This window comes from Ctenopharyngodon idella, chromosome 5 (assembly GCF_019924925.1).
Source record: "Ctenopharyngodon idella isolate HZGC_01 chromosome 5, HZGC01, whole genome shotgun sequence".
Lineage (NCBI taxonomy): Eukaryota > Metazoa > Chordata > Actinopteri > Cypriniformes > Xenocyprididae > Ctenopharyngodon > Ctenopharyngodon idella.
The window spans coordinates 8,489,609-8,507,215 of NC_067224.1; the positions used below are offsets into that span (position 1 = coordinate 8,489,609).

Consider the following 17,607-nt stretch of genomic DNA (forward strand, 5'->3'; position numbering starts at 1 on the left):
GAATCGACAGCCTATTGGTTAATCTTCAACACGTTTGCTCTTAAATACTCGTTGTGGATTGATCTGTTTTTAGAGTTTACACCGAAAAAAATACTATTTTTTAAGAGAAGTCACGTATAATTGCGCGACAGGTAGGATTCAGTTTACGGCACTTCTCATTCATTTCTATGGTATCCGCAAACAGTGATTGACTGTCGCACAACTCTATACGAAGTTTAATGACGTCAAGGCTGTAATGTGATTGGTAACCAAGCCACACGTGGTATAAGTTGGCCGTTACACATTCTCCAATGGTAGAGCCACGGACTCTCGTATCTCCCAATATTAAGACCATCTCTGTCATGGCAGCGCTCGTACGGAGAGTGTTTGTTGCTCATCTAGCAGGGGCGAGTAAGAGCAGGTAAGTGTCATGTTATTTTGTTTTTTTTGAAAGAATATAAATTATACCATACCTTAAATGCAGACATCTATACGTGCTGGCTTTATTATACCATGAAGTCACTGATTGGCGAACCCGCTAGGACAGGTAAAGTGACAGATCCTGAGACCCAGCTGATCTCAGAGCCAAGTTACACGAGGTTGTTAACTTCAGGAAGGCAGCATTAATGCATGAGCAGGGACATGTTCTATCTTGTCTTGGAAGAACCTTTCTAGAAAGTTGAATTATTTGATTTTTACTGCGAGGCCCATTTACTATAATAATACAAGATCTACTGACTACTACATATGTCTATAATGTCTATATTAGCTGGACGAATTTCAAGATGTAATATTTGTTTATTCACTTTTAAGTTGTTCATACCGAGACCCTCAGAAATGCACATGTTGGTTGTTTTCTACGTTATGTAGTTCTCAAGTGTTTCTAAACAATGGTGTAAATTGTTTTGTGTGCAGTTTTCTGCAGCACGGTGGCTTTAGTCTCAGATGGGGTCATCAGAGGTTATTCTCCAAAGGTCAGTTGCACTCTACACACACAAACCCCCTCGATGACAAACGCACTTTTTTTTTTTTCTTTTCTTTTCTTTTCTTTTTTTTTTTTTTTTTGGTATTGTTGTTATTATTATTGGAAATTTTGAAAGTGTAAATACATTACCAACCAAATATAACATTTTTATTCATTTATGTTTTCTCAATCAAATGATAACTTGGCTAATCAAGTTGACATTCACAGTCATACAGGTTTGGAATGACACGAGAGGGACGAAATTATGTCACAATTTTCATTTTTGAGTCCCTTTAAAGGTTTTTCCATTTATCCCATATACTATATAGCCAAGAGAACATGCTGACACGTCAAAAACAAGGTAGACAACAATAGTGATAAGAAGTTCGGATCATTTTACTGAATCAGATCTTTGAAATCTGGTTCAGCAAAATGAGCAAATCTTTTTTCCAAGACATTTCATCCATTTCAGCAGAATGTAATTAAAATGTTACATGTTAAAAGCCAAATTCTCCAACACATCTACTACTTAGCTACTCAAACATTGATCACATGTTGAATAAGAAAAAACAATAATGCAGCCAAGGCCAAGTTATGAGAAACAGAAATGATCAATTCATTGCTTAGCTGGGTCTTTAGACTATGCAGTCTGTTAGTTCACCTCACCTCCCTATCCGGGTCGTTCGTTCTTTTGTCATGTCAAATTCCCATGCTAAACTATGTAGTCCGTACCAGAAACATAAATGATTAGTTCACCTCCCGAGTCTTCGGTTCCGAGTCGTTCGTTCATCACATGACAGCTAACTCTTTATTACCACATTCAATGTTATGGAAAAGAACCATCATGACAGAAATTGACACATTTATAAATTTTAAGAAATTTGAGGCCAGAAACTATGGAAGCCCGTTTCCGCCACTAAATAAAAAAAATAAAAACGGTAATTGCGACTTTTTATCTCAGAATTCTGACTTTTTTTCTCGCAATTGTGACTTTATATCACGCATTTGCAACTTTATATCACTCAATTGCGAGTTTATATCTTAGAATTGTGACTTTATATCACGCAATTGCGAGTTTATATCTTAGAATTGTGACTTTATATCACGCAATTGTGACTTTATATCACGCATTTGCAACTTTATATCACACAATTGCGAGTTTATATCTTAGAATTGTGACTTTATATCACGCAATTGCGAGTTTATATCTTAGAATTGTGACTTTATATCACGCAATTGTGACTTTATCACGCATTTGCAACTTTATATCACACAATTGCGAGTTTATATCTTAGAATTGTGACTTTATATCACGCAATTGCGAGTTTATATCTCACAGTTCTGACTTAATAACTCTCAATTGTGAGAAAAAAAGTCAGAATTGTGAGATGTAAACTCGCAATTGCGAGATAAAAAGTCGCAATTACTGTTTTTATTTTTTTATTTAGTGGCGGAAATGGGCTTCCATAAGAAACCCATCATGCAACTGTAAGAGTAAAAAAAAAAAAAAAAAAACTAACCACATGTGTTTGTAAGGAAGTTTAGGAATTATGAACTAAATTTTGTATTCAATACGGCTGTCACGTCACGTGAAAAAAAAGAACGAATGACTCGACCCGAAGGTGAACTAATTCTGTTTCCTGTACAGAAACTATCTACATGCGTGGTCAACACAAAATGAACAAATCACTCTCTGAGACAACTCGTTTTTCCCGAGTCATATTAAAGATTCGTTCAAAATGAACAAATCGTTCATGATCGACCCATAACTAATACATTTTAACATGCTCATTACTCAATACTTAATTACACTTGGTGTTAGTTTTTCAAGCGTACTGTCTTTGTGTGCTTGGTGAATTCATTACAAAAAAGTTATTCATGTCTCACAAAAAGAAAAACACAAATAAATTAACAACATAGGTGGAGCGTGTGTAAGGTTGGGCAAGGCTTGCCTTCCCCTGGCCACGAACTTGTGACTAGCGTGGAATATTTTCACTCAAACCACTGACTGCTGCTGCTTCTGATTGCTTTTAGAGTGAAAAGCTCTAAACCTCTGGTCTAGGATAAGTTTTCTCCACAATAATAGCATCTTGGTGAAACGGATTTGGCAAACGATCCGGTGTTTGCATTCTAAAAGCATTTCTATTTACGACATGTGAGGGCGGAGTTGAGAAGTGGAGGTGTCGAAGTTACTGCATGTGGGGGTTTTGAAAGTTCAAAAGAAAATCTAATGAGATTATGAGATCTTGAGAAAACTGAAAGGGGACTGGATCAGAGACCAAAAAAGGGGACAGATGGCTCGGGAGAAGACGAGGATGAGATAGAGGTAGGATGGTCACAACAAGTAGGGGAAGTGAAGGGAAAAAAAAAGAGTTCTAACAAGTGGAAAATAGAGAATGAAGAGTAATCCGAAAGCACTATTATGGATGAGGATGCATTTAGGGATAAGTGTCAGGATGAATTAAGAATGATAATGAAGTTTGGTGGAGAAGGTACTGGGAGTAAATCCAATTGTATTGAAAAAAGATTTGAAGGAATTAACAGGGGAGGTCAAATTTGCAAAAATTCCTCAAGATGGAGCTCTAATGTTATTGTGTGGTAATGATAAGCAGAAGAAGAAAGCTATGAGTATAAAGATGATATGCAAACAGAAGGTGGAAAGTTGCAGAATGGGCGGACAAAGGATGTGGATGATTACGGGAGTTCCTTTAGGAATAACAATAGAGGAGGTAACAAGAAATTTGGAAGGAGGCAAAGTGATGAAAGCAACATGCTTGAAAATGAATAGAGCTTGAACTAGAATAGATAGTTTATTAGTTTTACTGAAATTTGAATGAGGGGTTCTGCCAGAATAAGTAACATTAGGATTAGTTAGATCTTATATAGAACCTCTGTTGTGATGTTACAATTGTCAGAGATACGGACGTACTGCTAAAGTATGCGAAGCAAAGAAGAGATGTGGATGTGCAGTTGTAAAATGCTGCAATTGTTGTGGAAATCATAGTGTGGCATACAGTGGCTCTGTGTGAGTTGGCAATAGAAATAGAACAGGAGATGGCAAAATGCAAGTTATCCTATGCAGATGCTGTCAAGGCAGTAGATAAAGAACAAACGAAAAGAGAAAGGAAGTGTAGAACCTGTAGTGATAGATAAGTCATATGGATAAACAAGTGATAAAAGAATATATGATATGTTGATTGTTAGTAAGAAAAATTTCTTACTTTCGGTAACACTTTAGCTTTAACTAAAGGTACACTTTAATTAGTTGCTTATTAGCATGCATATTACTAGGATATTGGCTGTTTATTAGTACTTATAAAGCACCTATTAATGCCTTATTCTGTATGACCATATTCTACATACTTTAATCCTACCCAATACCTAAACTTAACAACTACCTTACTATTAATAAGCAGCAATTAGGAGTTTATTGAGGTAGTTGGAAGTTAGGTAATAGTGAGAATTGGACCCTAAACTAAAGTGTGACCTTACTTTCTGTATAGCTGAAGTAATAAATTGTTCAGAAAACCAAACCTGAATAACGCACAAGAACATACCTCTTCGGGAAGCTCAAACGTGCTGCGTAACACACGAGAATGAACCTCATTGGTTACGCAACATGTTTGAGGTTTGTTCTTGTGCGTATATTCAGGTTCGGTTGAGCTTCTGCTTATGTTCGCTGATCACTGTTTACATGCAAGTAAAAGCCTAAATTAAATCATGGTGGAAACGCTCGTGTGGTTGAATGTATTCGAACAGCCGCAAAAGAGCGCCTACTCTCCACCTACTGACCTAATGTGTAAACATTGTGTAAACATCATGTAAACATTATGGGAAGCACTCTAGCCAGATGGGATTTAAACTTTGTTTGCTGGAGATCCAAGTTTGGTTTAAAGATGAAAAATGTACCAAGCACAATGTTCTCTCACCATTCCTGATTTCTAACACACACTCACTGCGTTCGCCGTTGTCTTGTGGCTGTCAGAGCAAAAACTAAAGCTGCTGCTCTCCTTACGTTTTTCCATCTTCTCTGTGTGTGTTCAAATGTAAATTGCGCCAATCTTATTTTGTTCATGAGATCGAAAGATCTGAAAAAAAACCATACATTTACCAGCCCATAAACCCATCCTTTGAAGAAATCATGACAGAAGTGGTTGAAAGTGGACAAAAGATACAGATTAAAATTAAGACACGAATTTAAAGGATGTATAGGTCATATGGAGAAAAAAACCCTGATGTAATATGTTTTTAAGAATCATGGTTAAACCCCAAAACTGATTTTGTTTTAAAAGGTTACATAAATGTGAGAAGAGATAGAAACCATGGAAAAGGTGGAGGGTGTATCACGTTTATCAAAGCAGAATTGCCATATAAAGTGGTGGGTAAAGCCAGAATATTGGAATATGTAGTTGAAATATGGGCAGGAATCAAAAGTTACGCAATGTAAAAATTGGTTTTGAGTGACTTAGAAATTATATGAGGGCGTAAACAAAGTAAGAGTAATTTGGTGTGGGGATTTTAATGCACATGACAATAAGGGGAGGAACAATGAATGATGCTAATGAGATTGTTATTGAAGACTTAATGGATCTAAAGAATTTGGAAGATGTAGATGTAAACACAAGCGTGAAATCGGTATTTGATCCAACCCTTGTCTCAAGCACGCTAGGTAGAGTAACAAATTGGGAAGTACTAAAGGAATGTTCAATTGGTAGTGATTATTTCCCAATAGCTAGTTCAATAACAAGTGCAAGCAGAATAAGAAAGTTGAACCAAGGAAATACTGGCAACTGGTTATGTGAGAAAGCAAATTGGGGAGAATTTCCAGAGATGAGTAATGTAGGTTGGAGTCAACTGGAGACTAATAAAGGAAGTGACATTGAAATAATAAATTCACGGATTGCATCAGTAATAAAAAATTTGTCATCAAAATGAATTCCAAGACGTAAAGGGAGGAGGAAGGAGAAGATGGTTCCTTGGTGGAATAAGGAATGTAATATTGATTAAAAAAAGAAAAGGAAAGTTTTTAAAATACTGAAGAGAACGAGAAGCCATAACTGGCAGCATTTGATACATTATAAGAGCGCACAAGCTGAAGTTAGAAGAAAAATTAGGAGTGCAAAAAAGAAATATTAGATACATTTCTGTAATAATATAGGTAAAAGTACTTCAATACAAAATGTTTGGAACATGATTAAAAAGATGAGTGGAATAGGGAAAGAAATCCAGTATCCAGTATTTATTAAGTATGGGTGAAGAAATAGCAATAAATGATTAAAAAAAAAAAAAAAAAATCCTTTTTTTGTCTTTAGCTGGTCACATGCCTGTAGGTGGCACCATTACAACACTGAACATTTATACACGCATGCATATATAGAATAAGTTTTTATTTGTGTATTTCATTTTAATTTTAGTTCAAGTTTTAGTAATTTTGTTTTTTTGTCATTGTTATTTTTGTAATATGTCAGTTTTAGTTAAAATGATTGTAGTATGTCAAGTTAGGCTAAATGAAAAGGAGAAATGTTACTTTGGCAACTAGGTGAAATAAAATAAGTTTATATATATATATATATATATATAATTTTATTATTATTATTATTATTATTATTATTATTATTATTATTATTATTTTTTTTTTTATTATTATTTTTTTTTATTTATTTAAACCTTATGGTACCTGGCCAGATAGGCTATGCTTTGGCTGCAAACCCCCAGGCATGGTTTTGTTTGAACAATGAATTTATTCTGAATATTTTCAGTTGATCTCTAAATGCCATCCTGAATGCCAGCTGTCGTAAACATCTAGTGTGAAATATTATTACAGTTTAAAATATCTGTTTTCTATTTTAATATATTTTAAAATGTAATTTATTCCTGTGATGGCAAAGCTGAATTTTCAGTATAATTACTCCCATCTTCAGTGTCACATGATCCTTCAGAGATCATTTTAATATGCTAATTTGCTGCTCAAGATCCATTTCTTATTATTAATGTTAAAAACAGTTGTGCTGCTTCATATTTTTGTAGAATGCCTGATACATTTTTTTCAGGGGTCTTTGATGAATAGAAAGTTCAAAAGAACAGCATTTAGTTGAAATATACTTTTGTGTAACTTTGTAAAAGTCTTTCTTTTCACTTTTGGTCATTTTAATGTTTCCGTGTTTAATAAAAGTATTCATTTCCTTTTATATTAGGTTTTCCTGGACTACAGGCCCGTGTACGGCCTCTTCCTCTTCTTATAGCTACAGGCGGGGGCTATGTAGGATACAACCAATATGGGCGATACAGAGATCGGCAGCTGGAAAAGCTTGGCATTGAAGTGCCACCACGGATTGCCAATGAAGTTCAGGTAAGGTCAACCTTACAGCACATTATTCTTTGTGTGTAAAATTCCCAAATAAAAACTGTGTAACACAAGGTACTATTGCAAAACATTGCCATTGCAAATGTGTTGTCTGCCAGATCCATAACCTTTTTCCCACATTCTAATTTCGGGACAGGAGGTTGTGTGCAATGAACTATGGTATGCAAAGCTTTCAAGTTTACTAAAACGGTGAAAACTGATACCAAATCAATCAAAATTCATTCAACCCTGAAGCCATTTTGTGTTGGTGTAGTTAAGATGGGACACTGATGGAATAACTGTTAAATGTCTTCAATGTCTCTGGATACTGAGATACTCTGTGGAGCCAATGTTCAAAAGTGTGTCTGTGTGTGCTTTTGGAACTTTTTGACTGTGTTTGGAGTTCTTTAAATGATAAATATATACTATAAATACTCATTAAGATTTAAAAAAAAAATAAATGAATACTTTTATTCAGCAAGGTTGCATTAAATTAATCAAAAGTGGCAATAAAGACAATAAAGTTATTTTTTTAACTATTGGTTAATCAAAGAATCCTGAAAAAATGCATTCAACATTGATAATATTATCATATTAAAATGATTTCTGAAGGATCATGTGACTCTGAAGACTGGAGTAATTATGCTGAACATTCAGCTTTCCATTGCAGGAATAAATTACATTTAAAAATATTATTTTTAAATTGTAATAAGTTTTCACAATATTAATAAAATCAAATAAATGCAGCTTTGGCATAAGAGACTTATTTAAAACAACATTTGAACTTTTGAATGGTATGGTTACATAACTATTTTTATAGTATAATTTTATATCTGTTATATCTATAAGATATATATTATATGGATAATGATATTTTTGTTAAAACAGAAGGGGGCAGTTTCTTAATCTCTGTAGTTGGGATGAAATAGTATTGATTGCTATTTCAGTCGCATAATGTTTCTCTGCTATATACACACACTTAATCTTTAATTCACACACCATGCAATTTCAACAGAGTTCACTTCAGAAAGGCTGATAGCATATATTAGTAACAGATGTTACATGCTGCATTTTGTTTATTATCTGTGATATATTCTCAAAATCAAAGATCGCAATGAGAGAGAAAGATTTTTATTTTTTTTATTTTTTTTGTTTGTTTGGGAGGAGTTAATTTCACATACAGTATGTTGCTTGAACATCCAGTCTTTTCATAATAAGATAGCTATTGGATTGAGGAAAAAGCATGAAGTGGCCAAGTGTAAACTAAGATGCAGACAAAATGGTCTTTCACCACTCCGTTTTGATAGTGGTGTTGCTTTGATAAAAACAGGATGTGCGAACATTCAAACAAACCTGGCTGAAAGTGTCAGTGTGACACTGCTGAAGATGTCAAGCTGTTACGGTGGTCAAGATTTTGGCAGTTTGTTTCGTTTGGCAAGCCAAAAATCTATTGCTTGTTTAAGGTTATTTAAGCCTGATAAAATGGAAGAGTTTATTGAACTTACCTTTAGACTAAATGTAAAAAAAGTTTGTGTATGTGGTTTTTGACTGTCTTATTTGGTACATCAGGCTTTTATAGCTAGTATAATATATATATATATATGGTGCTCATACTAGAGTAGGGAAAAACACTTCTGTTTTATTCAGAGGCCCAAACTGAGGAAAAAAAGTCATATTGGTGCAGTTGCTGATATTTATATGGCCAAAAAGTAATATAAATTTTTGATAGCTTGTAATGTAAAACTGTGAGAAATTTATATAACAGTACAGCAGTCTACTGACATAAAATAATATCATTTGCCACTCTATATCTACTATGTCATAGTGAGATGAAATTTAAATGCTTAGTTTTATAATCAAAGCTCTGTAGTTTATATTATTTGGGTAAAACTTAAAGCAATACAATGATGACCGAGAGATGAACAAAAAACATTCCTCAAGTCTAATGTATCGCTATCATTCTGATCTGATCATTTCTGTCACATTTTAACATGATTTTTCAAAAACAAATATGTATGGATAAACAAGTAAACCTAAGCTGCTAAGTTTCACAAGAAACCTGTGTACCCACACCATACTAAAAGGCCTTTTACTTATTAAAAAAAGTATAAACTATCAATCAGATGGCAGAAGGCAGGTAGTAGATTGTACTAGTAGTTTATCAGCAAAGTTTTGAACATGTTGATTATTTTGAGGCCTTAGAAATTTGTGTTTAAAATATACATAGTATATGGATACAGTAGGCTGTATAGGGTTATGGTTAACCTAATTAAATAAACTTAACAAAAAACACTAATTAGAAAAAAAATAGGTTACACTTTATTTTACAGTGCCGTAGTTACATTGTAATTACTCAAATAAGTACTGAGTACTGTTAATTAACTACATGTACTTACTATAGAGTTACAGTTAGGGTTAGGGTTTGGTTTAGAGTTAGTTACTTGTAATTATGCATAATTTACTGTTATTACTATAGTAAGTACATGTAGTAGCGTGTAACTACGGCACTGTAAAATAAAGTGTTACCAAAAGTTAAAGTCCCCCTGTGGTGAAAATCAAGTTTTTAATGTTGTTTATATGTCTGTGTGTTGTTTTTAATATGAATTTGCACATGGTTTGTCTTAATTCATAAGCCATCACCATTGCTGAGCATTTGCTCTTTAAAACTGCAGTGAAAACGCGGTTTGAAATCGCTGGTGTTTGTGACATCACAAACTACTGTGTAACCAATCACGTCAACGTGTCGGCTGGCTTTAGCATATCATTAACTAGGACCTCTCTGAAGCAGGGGAGTCTCGAGAGAAGCCAGGTTATCCCGGTATATTTTTCTGTTGATATGAAAAATCGGATGGATTTAGTAAAATAGTAGTCGTATGATGTATATTACGATGTTATGATGAACTATATGCCCTTCTCCACTGACGTTCTGAGTTCAAAGCGTTTCTAAGGATACTGATTGTTAGAAGGCAGCTGTCTGACTTGCCAACGGGAACATGGTTTGTGTAACATTAGCAACACTTTATTAGCTGTTTGATAATGTAGACAAGCAAAAGGCTAATCATGTTAATTACCGTTATGTGTCCGACGTTGTAAAACTCGATACCATTGTGCAGCGTTTACCTCAGTAAGTTGACCGAGTGGATCTCTGAGCTCGTGCAAGTGTGGAGGCGGGGCTAATTAGCATATTCATAGATCCGCGTATAATAAATGAAGTAAGGGTGTACAGTTACATTCAAACTGTTTTAAGGCATGAAGAATTTTTTTTCACAGGAAAAAAAAGTGTTTAAATATGTCGTTTTGGTGATCAAACATGAGATTTAAGGGATAAAATTATTGACTACAGGGGGACTTTAAGTCTTTTTTTTTTTTTTTTTTTTTTTTTTTTTAATCCAGTGCTAATCAAAAACTCTTACAATCTAACATGCATCTGTTCTGATACCATTTAAGATGATCATACTTTAGATCACACTAAATGTGTACTTAATTAAAATAAATTCAAAGCCAAGTAGACATTATGAACTGATTATTTGTGTTTATAAAAGTTTTTAACAAAATGTTCTCTGATGTAATGATGTCACAAATCCATGACAGGCATAATGTTGTTCATTTGTTGTGTGGCCTTTAATACCAGCCAACTGATCTGGTTGTTTGATCGTTCAAATCACCTGAGCTTCTGTTGAAATTCACTGGTAGTGTCACTAGCGTCTGATTGGCCGGTTTTGTTTGAAGGCTTTCCCTAGAGTGCTGTAGTGTTTTATCTGCCCTATACAACAAATAAACATCAGCCTCCAACGTGGAGCTGCTTCTATTTGACAGTCGCTCATCGTGACCTGTTTATGACCTGTCTCTGCGGGCACAGGACAGTGCTGTTTGCACACAAAACTGTTATAATGCAGTTAAGTCAGTTGTCACAACCTCTAAACTTCATCTTTGTGACCCTAAACATAACATGAGGACATTTTCGAATCAATAACACAAAAGGCAAAAGTAGAATGCAGAACCAGCACAATATATATGTTTATTATAGCAATACACAGAAGCCCTGGCATTGACCGAGCACTGGTTTCTAAGGGTATTCAGCACCATGGCAGACTTGTACCTCACAAACAATAGCGAGATTTCTTCTTGTAGGGAAAGGGGGTTGGGCAGCAAAGCTGTGAAGGACAAGACTATTCATACAGTGTCTGAACAAGAGAAATAAAAGCTCTAAAATGCCATTTTTAACCCTTATGAGTGATTTCATTGTGTTCTAGCTGTGTAAAAGTAGTCAGTGCTTTTGACATTTTCAGACATACTGTATTAAATTCACTTAGTATGTATCTATATTATGCATATGTATTCAGACCATTGAAACACTCAAGGCTTGAATGATCACTGCTTGCTCTGTATGATCGGTGTTCACAGGCTGTCAGCCAAGGACTCTTCACTTATGTTGCGCCTGATATATGTGGACAGATTTCAGTTTGTTGCAGATTTACAGATAAAGCACAGTGCAGCAGAAAGCCTCGCTGCTGGAGATAACGGCGCTCTTTGTGTAGGTGTGCCCATTTTCAAGAACCTTCTCAGACACACAATTGCTTTGTTTTATTTTCTGCCTAGAGGTGTAGGAAAATAAATCAATAAAGTGCCGCAGTCTTCTGATACGGATACTGTCATAATACTAAATCGATGAACTAAAGTGTTCAAAGGTTTCAGGTTGACAGTCTCTTATGCTGCATATATTTGATATAAAAAAACAGTAATATTGTGAAGTATTAATACTATTCAGATTAACTGTTTTCTATTTTAATTTATTTGAAATTAGAATTTAATTCAATGTAAAAGTCTTCTCTTTGCTGAATAAAAGTGTTAATTTCCCTCAAAAAAAAAAAAGAGAATAAAATAAAATAAAAATCTTTCAGTCCCTAAACTTTTGAACGCTATTATAATTATAATAAATAAAGCCATATAGAAATAAAGGGGGGAAAAAATACTAAATTGAATGATTATTTGTTGATTTATTAGTGATTTATTTACGTGTTGTATAAAACAAGAAAATGTTAACATTTATATATATTCTTCTGATGCTATGCTCTTTAATCATGATACTAAGTTGTTGCAATAGCACTAAATAATTTTTATAATTATAATAAAAACAGTCTTCCATACTATTTTGTCACAAAAAAAATGGCTACTGTCTAACATTAATATTTTCATTATTATTTTTTCCCATTTTAAGCTTTTAGCAGGTGGCATGTCCTTCACTTTCATTTTTGTATTTGATAGCAGCAGTGATGAAATAACAGAAGGTTTCAGTTTAACTATTCAGATTGTAGATTCTGGTTTGATGCATCATCCAATCCAGCATGTGGTATATCCTTACAAACCAATTCCCAGAAGTAATACCATTTCACTGGAACCCAACCCAAAATGACTTTAATCATGAGCTCTTGGTCTTATATTCGGTTATATTTATTTCTTTGAGTCTACTGAATACATACCCTATAGCTGTCACTGTCTGCAGTTTGCTGTCAGCTTGTAATATGTGTTTATGAAGTGGGATGGGCACTTTGACAGTCATCAAATAGGAAGTAAGCTCTTTCACTCATTGGTCTGGTTAATATTTAGTGATGACATCACAGCAACACACATGCCATATCTGAGCGGCTCCCGGTACAGAGACAGTGAGAGAGTATAGTCCTTTGAGAAGAACGACAGACTTCCTATTGTGTCGCTCTGTACAAGTGAGTGTGAAGATTTCCTCTTCTGAGTCCTTTTTATTTAAGTGGTTTTGTATTTTGAATTGTGGGCATGAATTTGAATTATTTCATCATCAGGTTATTACATATGTAGAATAAGCAAAGAAATTTGAAAATTATTTCTAGTGGGAGATCATTCAGAGTGTTTTTATACAAGAATTTGCATTTGTACAAATCAAAAGTTGAGTTGAGACGGAAGATTTACTTCCTTCCTGTTTTATAGGAAGTCCCACGTTCATGTGATTTGCAGGCTGTCAAGGGTGCTGACTTCTGGTTTTCTTTAAAAGAATGTATGAATTCAGCAGCAGAAGCCTTTTGTTTATTTGATAATGTTAATTTTGCCAAGGCACAAAAAATAGACATTTTTTTTGTGACATCACTGAAATTATTACAGAAACATTACAGAATGTAAAGAATACTAAACAGCATCTCAATATATGTGAAAATGAGGAATACTGTTCATAGGGTCCAATGTCCTATAACAATAATAATAATAATATTAATAATGGTGATGATGATGATGATGATGATAATAATGAATAAGTAAAAATATATGTAAATGTGTTACTTGCATAACATATATATTAATTATATATGTGTGTGTATATGTATTAAAAATATAATATGATTCATATAAATTGGCACATGCTAGCAATTACAGAGTTTCTGGCCCATTGTTACTAGGGGTGTAACGGTTCAAATTACTCACGGTTTTAGAGTCGCGGTTTCGGTACAGTTCGGTATGTGCTATGTTCAGGGGAAAAAAGGACTACTGTCAAATAAAAATAAAGAAAATAAGAACAAATAATCAAACTACAAGGAACAGCACAAATAAATACAAAAGAGCAAAGATACAAATAAAATAAACTGCTTTTCAGGTTTTTCAGGTAGGTCTAACATTAGTTTTCAGGTAAAGAAATTGAATAAAGTAATCAAATGTAAAATAACATTGCATATTTCACTGTATAAATTAAAGATTAATCCTTATTAAAGTTACAGAAGCTATTCAATCAAGAGCAGCGAGTGAGTTCCTTGTCTTTTGTTGTTTGATTAACGTTAAAAACACAGACAGCAGGAATATTAGGCTGCTGTCACTTTAGACATAATGCACGGATCCAGGACGTTTACTTAAGACGTAACCGATTATGTCTGCTAGGATACTCATCAAGATGGGCATGCTGACATAATTTTTGTGTGAATTTGTCCGTTCAAGCGCTATACTTGAAAGAGAACTCAATATTTAAATTCTGCTGTGAGAAGATTTTTCACAAATCAACACCCGGGTGATGACGACGTAAATGACTGCTCATATTCGAGCATACAGCACTCGCATTGTACAAAGAGGTTTTTTTTTTTTTTTTTTTTTTGGGATCATCGCTATTGTTGTCATGTATTGGGAAGCCAGAATGCGTATCCATCGACAGAAACATTAACCAAACTCTGTCTGTCTGTTTTACACATTATTTTTGACAAACCATATTATAGATACGTCGTCAGATTTAAGTTGAACTGCGGTGCAAGTGTGTTCCAAACTGTGGGTGGAGAATGGTACGGTTCGATTTCTTTCTTTTGTTTTTTTTTTTTTTTTTTTTTAAATACCAAGAACCGTTACACCCCTAATTGTTACTGTGTCACTGTACTGAAATGTTGTATAAAACATTCAGAAATGCATATTCTTATAATAAAAAGCTAATTTAAATAAATGCTGTGTATTTTTAGGGTTTGTTGATGTGGTGGAGTTTGTAGAGAAAGTGATCCTGAGATCAGAAACAGTTTATCATAACAGTCAGGAGCACATTGCTCTTCATCCTTCAGTTGAGAAAAAAATGAGAGAGAGAGAGAGAGAGAGAGAGAGAGACAGGAGAGAGAGATAGAGAAAGGGGGGATGGGGTCAGAGATGGAATTCAGGAGCACATGCTGACAGGATTGTCTGTTTACAAATCCCTCCCTCTCCCCGTCCTTTTCATATTGCCGCCTTCCCAGCAGCACCAGGCCTTGAATACAGCAGCTGCTTAGAGGAAAAGGTGGACCCATCCATTGGCCAGCCAATCGCAGCTCAGCATCCTACCAGTGACGAGCAGGGAGGGCCGGTCTTTGAGCTTTGCAGCGGAAAACCACCGGGCCAAACGAACGGAGGGAGCGCAAGAGAGAGGGCTATAGCCTGAGATACGCACTAATCTCTCCACAGTGATCATGTGTCAGCGGAGTCTGAAGAAGCAGCAAAAGGGGCCGATGCGGAGCACTGCGGGGAAATGGTGAGATGCTGCAGGTCTTTGCACAGCTCTCCCTCTTGCTACAATCTCCACAGAGTCAGGGTTGATGTGCGGCGTTTCCGCCCGCCGGGCTCCTCAGCGGGAGCGACAGGGGAGCCCGCAAACGGCGCCAACAACGCCGGCACGGGAGGCCCTGGAGCCCCGGGGGGCCCGCCTCAGCTCAGCGACCGGAGCCGATTCAGGTACCGGCAAGCAGTGTGTGAGATGCTAGGACGTAGTTCAGGCTGAGAATGTGTGTGGATGATGGGTGAGTTTAGTCGGTCGGATCTAGAGCAGTTGTTGACAGTGTACTCGAAGTGAGAGAGGACAATTGAAGGATCAGCGAGGCTGGAAAGTGGGCGAGCGAGAGGGGATTACAGAGACCTCGCACGAACTCGGCCACCCTGCGGAGGGACGATCAGTGTGCGGTGGGAGTTAGTGTGACAGGACTCAGTTCCCCCCCTCTGTCACTGCCCCAGCTCTGCGATTGTGTTTGGCCTAATTGTGGCGTAACGTTAGGCTGTTGGTCGCACTCTCTGTCCGATGCAAACTGCATAGTTTGCAGAGCTCTACTTGGAGCAGATGCTGTTCCCCTTGAGTGAGCGAAGAGCAGAGGGAGGCTCATATTCAGCCAGTGATTGGCCAATGTGTGCCTGCATTGAAGAAACAAGGGGGGCTGTGTAGAACAGAGAGTGTGTGAAAGAGGCTGAATCCGAAGACTTTACGTTCTCTTTTTACAAGCTGCCATCATCACCTCTCAAACGTCCTCCGCAGTTTGAGTAATGCACTGTGAAAAGCTGTGAACTGCAAGGTTCTTTGATGGATATTCATCTGCGCTGGACAGGTTGGGGGAGGGGTAGAAACGCTCTAAATTCAATTGAATGATAACCTGATGACTGAGAGCTCTCGTAAAAACCAACAGTCATTGTTTCAAGCCGTTCGGGCGCACTAGGGTGCAGCGCACACTTTGGCATATTAACCGGATTTGCCAACTGCTAGAATGACGTTGCATAATGCACTGTGCTAAAAGTGTTTAGTGTGAAAGGTTATACCAGGGACTTGTACAAATGTAGCTATAGGTTGGAAACATCATTTGCACAGAGGAGCTGCTGAATGGAAGTTATCAGGTTGTTGTTGGATTGTGTTGAGTATTTTTGGCTTAGGTTCCTCCTTGTATACAAGTCTATAGACTAAAAAAAAAAAAAATGTTTGCCTGAATGGTGCAGGTTGAGTTAGGCTGACTTTTTATACTTGTATTAAACTACTGATTTGAACAAACCCCTAAAATTAAGTGTGACATTATAGAGAGACATTCTAAATAGAGGAGACTGTCCAATCATAACATTCAATATGTCTGCTGTAGTCACACCTCACTGTTGAAAAAGCAAATCACCTTTTTCACAGAGACTGTTTGTTTACATTTTGAATGCACATGAGCTTTAATTGATCAACCTGAAAAATACCATTTTATTTGTGTTACCAGGCTCATTGAAAAACATGCCTGTAACAACATTTCTGAAAAAAATGTTACTCTGCTTCTAGCATGTTTAGCACCACTTCTTTTTTTTCTTTTTTTTTTTAATGTTCAGTGAGTGGTGGTTCGAGCATGTTCAGCTTGATCCGAAACTGATGAACTTGAATCGGGCAAAGTTTATTACGTACATAAATACATAAAAGTTCTTTTATTGTGATTAGTACCAGAGTGTTCCACATCGCAAGTGCAATGTACTGTACCAAGTTAGCCACCAAGCATGTTTACTATGTCAGAATTACCATACATATTAGGGCTGGGGGAAAAAATCAGTTTACCTGAAGCACTCACCCTGAAAGTGACAGCAGCCTAATAAACCTGCTGCTGTCTTTATTTTAATGTTAATCAAACAACAAAGGACAAAGAAAAACGATCACTCACTGGACTTGACTGAATAACCTTTATAACTTTAATAAGGAATCATCCATATTTAATTGATACAGTGAAAACTATGCAGTGCTGTTTTACATTTGATTATTCATTTCATATTTGTGCTTTTCCTCGTAATTTGATTCTTTAACCTTATTCATTAAGGTTATGGATCAAAAACAATGAAGACAATAACTAGGCCTATTTATTTATTTATTTATTTATTTATTTTTTATTATTATTTATTTATTACTTTTTGGTGGTGGGGCCAGTGAAAATTTTGGCCGGGCAAATAAAAATTTTAACCACCAACCTGACTGGGCCAGTAGAAAAAATCCTTAACGTTGAGTCCTGAGATGGAGATATGTGTTGTATCAGTGAGTATTACATGACATCATATCTCTTACTAGTGGACACGAGAAAGTGAAAAA

The 17,607-nt window shown here is 35.8% G+C and overlaps 1 protein-coding gene across 6 annotated transcripts in view; it reads left to right on the forward strand.

Annotated features, from left to right (window-relative positions):
- Positions 1-239: 239 nt before the first annotated feature.
- pisd (phosphatidylserine decarboxylase) overlaps positions 240-17,607 on the forward strand; it is a 32,570-nt gene continuing 15,202 nt past the window's right edge. Inside the window, exons 1-3 of one of the 6 annotated variants that reach the window (XM_051895810.1) lie at positions 240-400; positions 895-953; positions 7,138-7,292. In XM_051895810.1, the coding sequence (XP_051751770.1) occupies positions 291-400; positions 895-953; positions 7,138-7,292 (324 nt within the window). In that variant the 5' untranslated portion in view covers positions 240-290. Of the gene's footprint in view, positions 401-894; positions 954-7,137; positions 7,293-12,882; positions 13,010-15,007; positions 15,480-17,607 lie in introns of those variants that run through there. The other 5 variants (XM_051895812.1, XM_051895814.1, XM_051895813.1 and 2 more) reach the window with 5 other exon arrangements.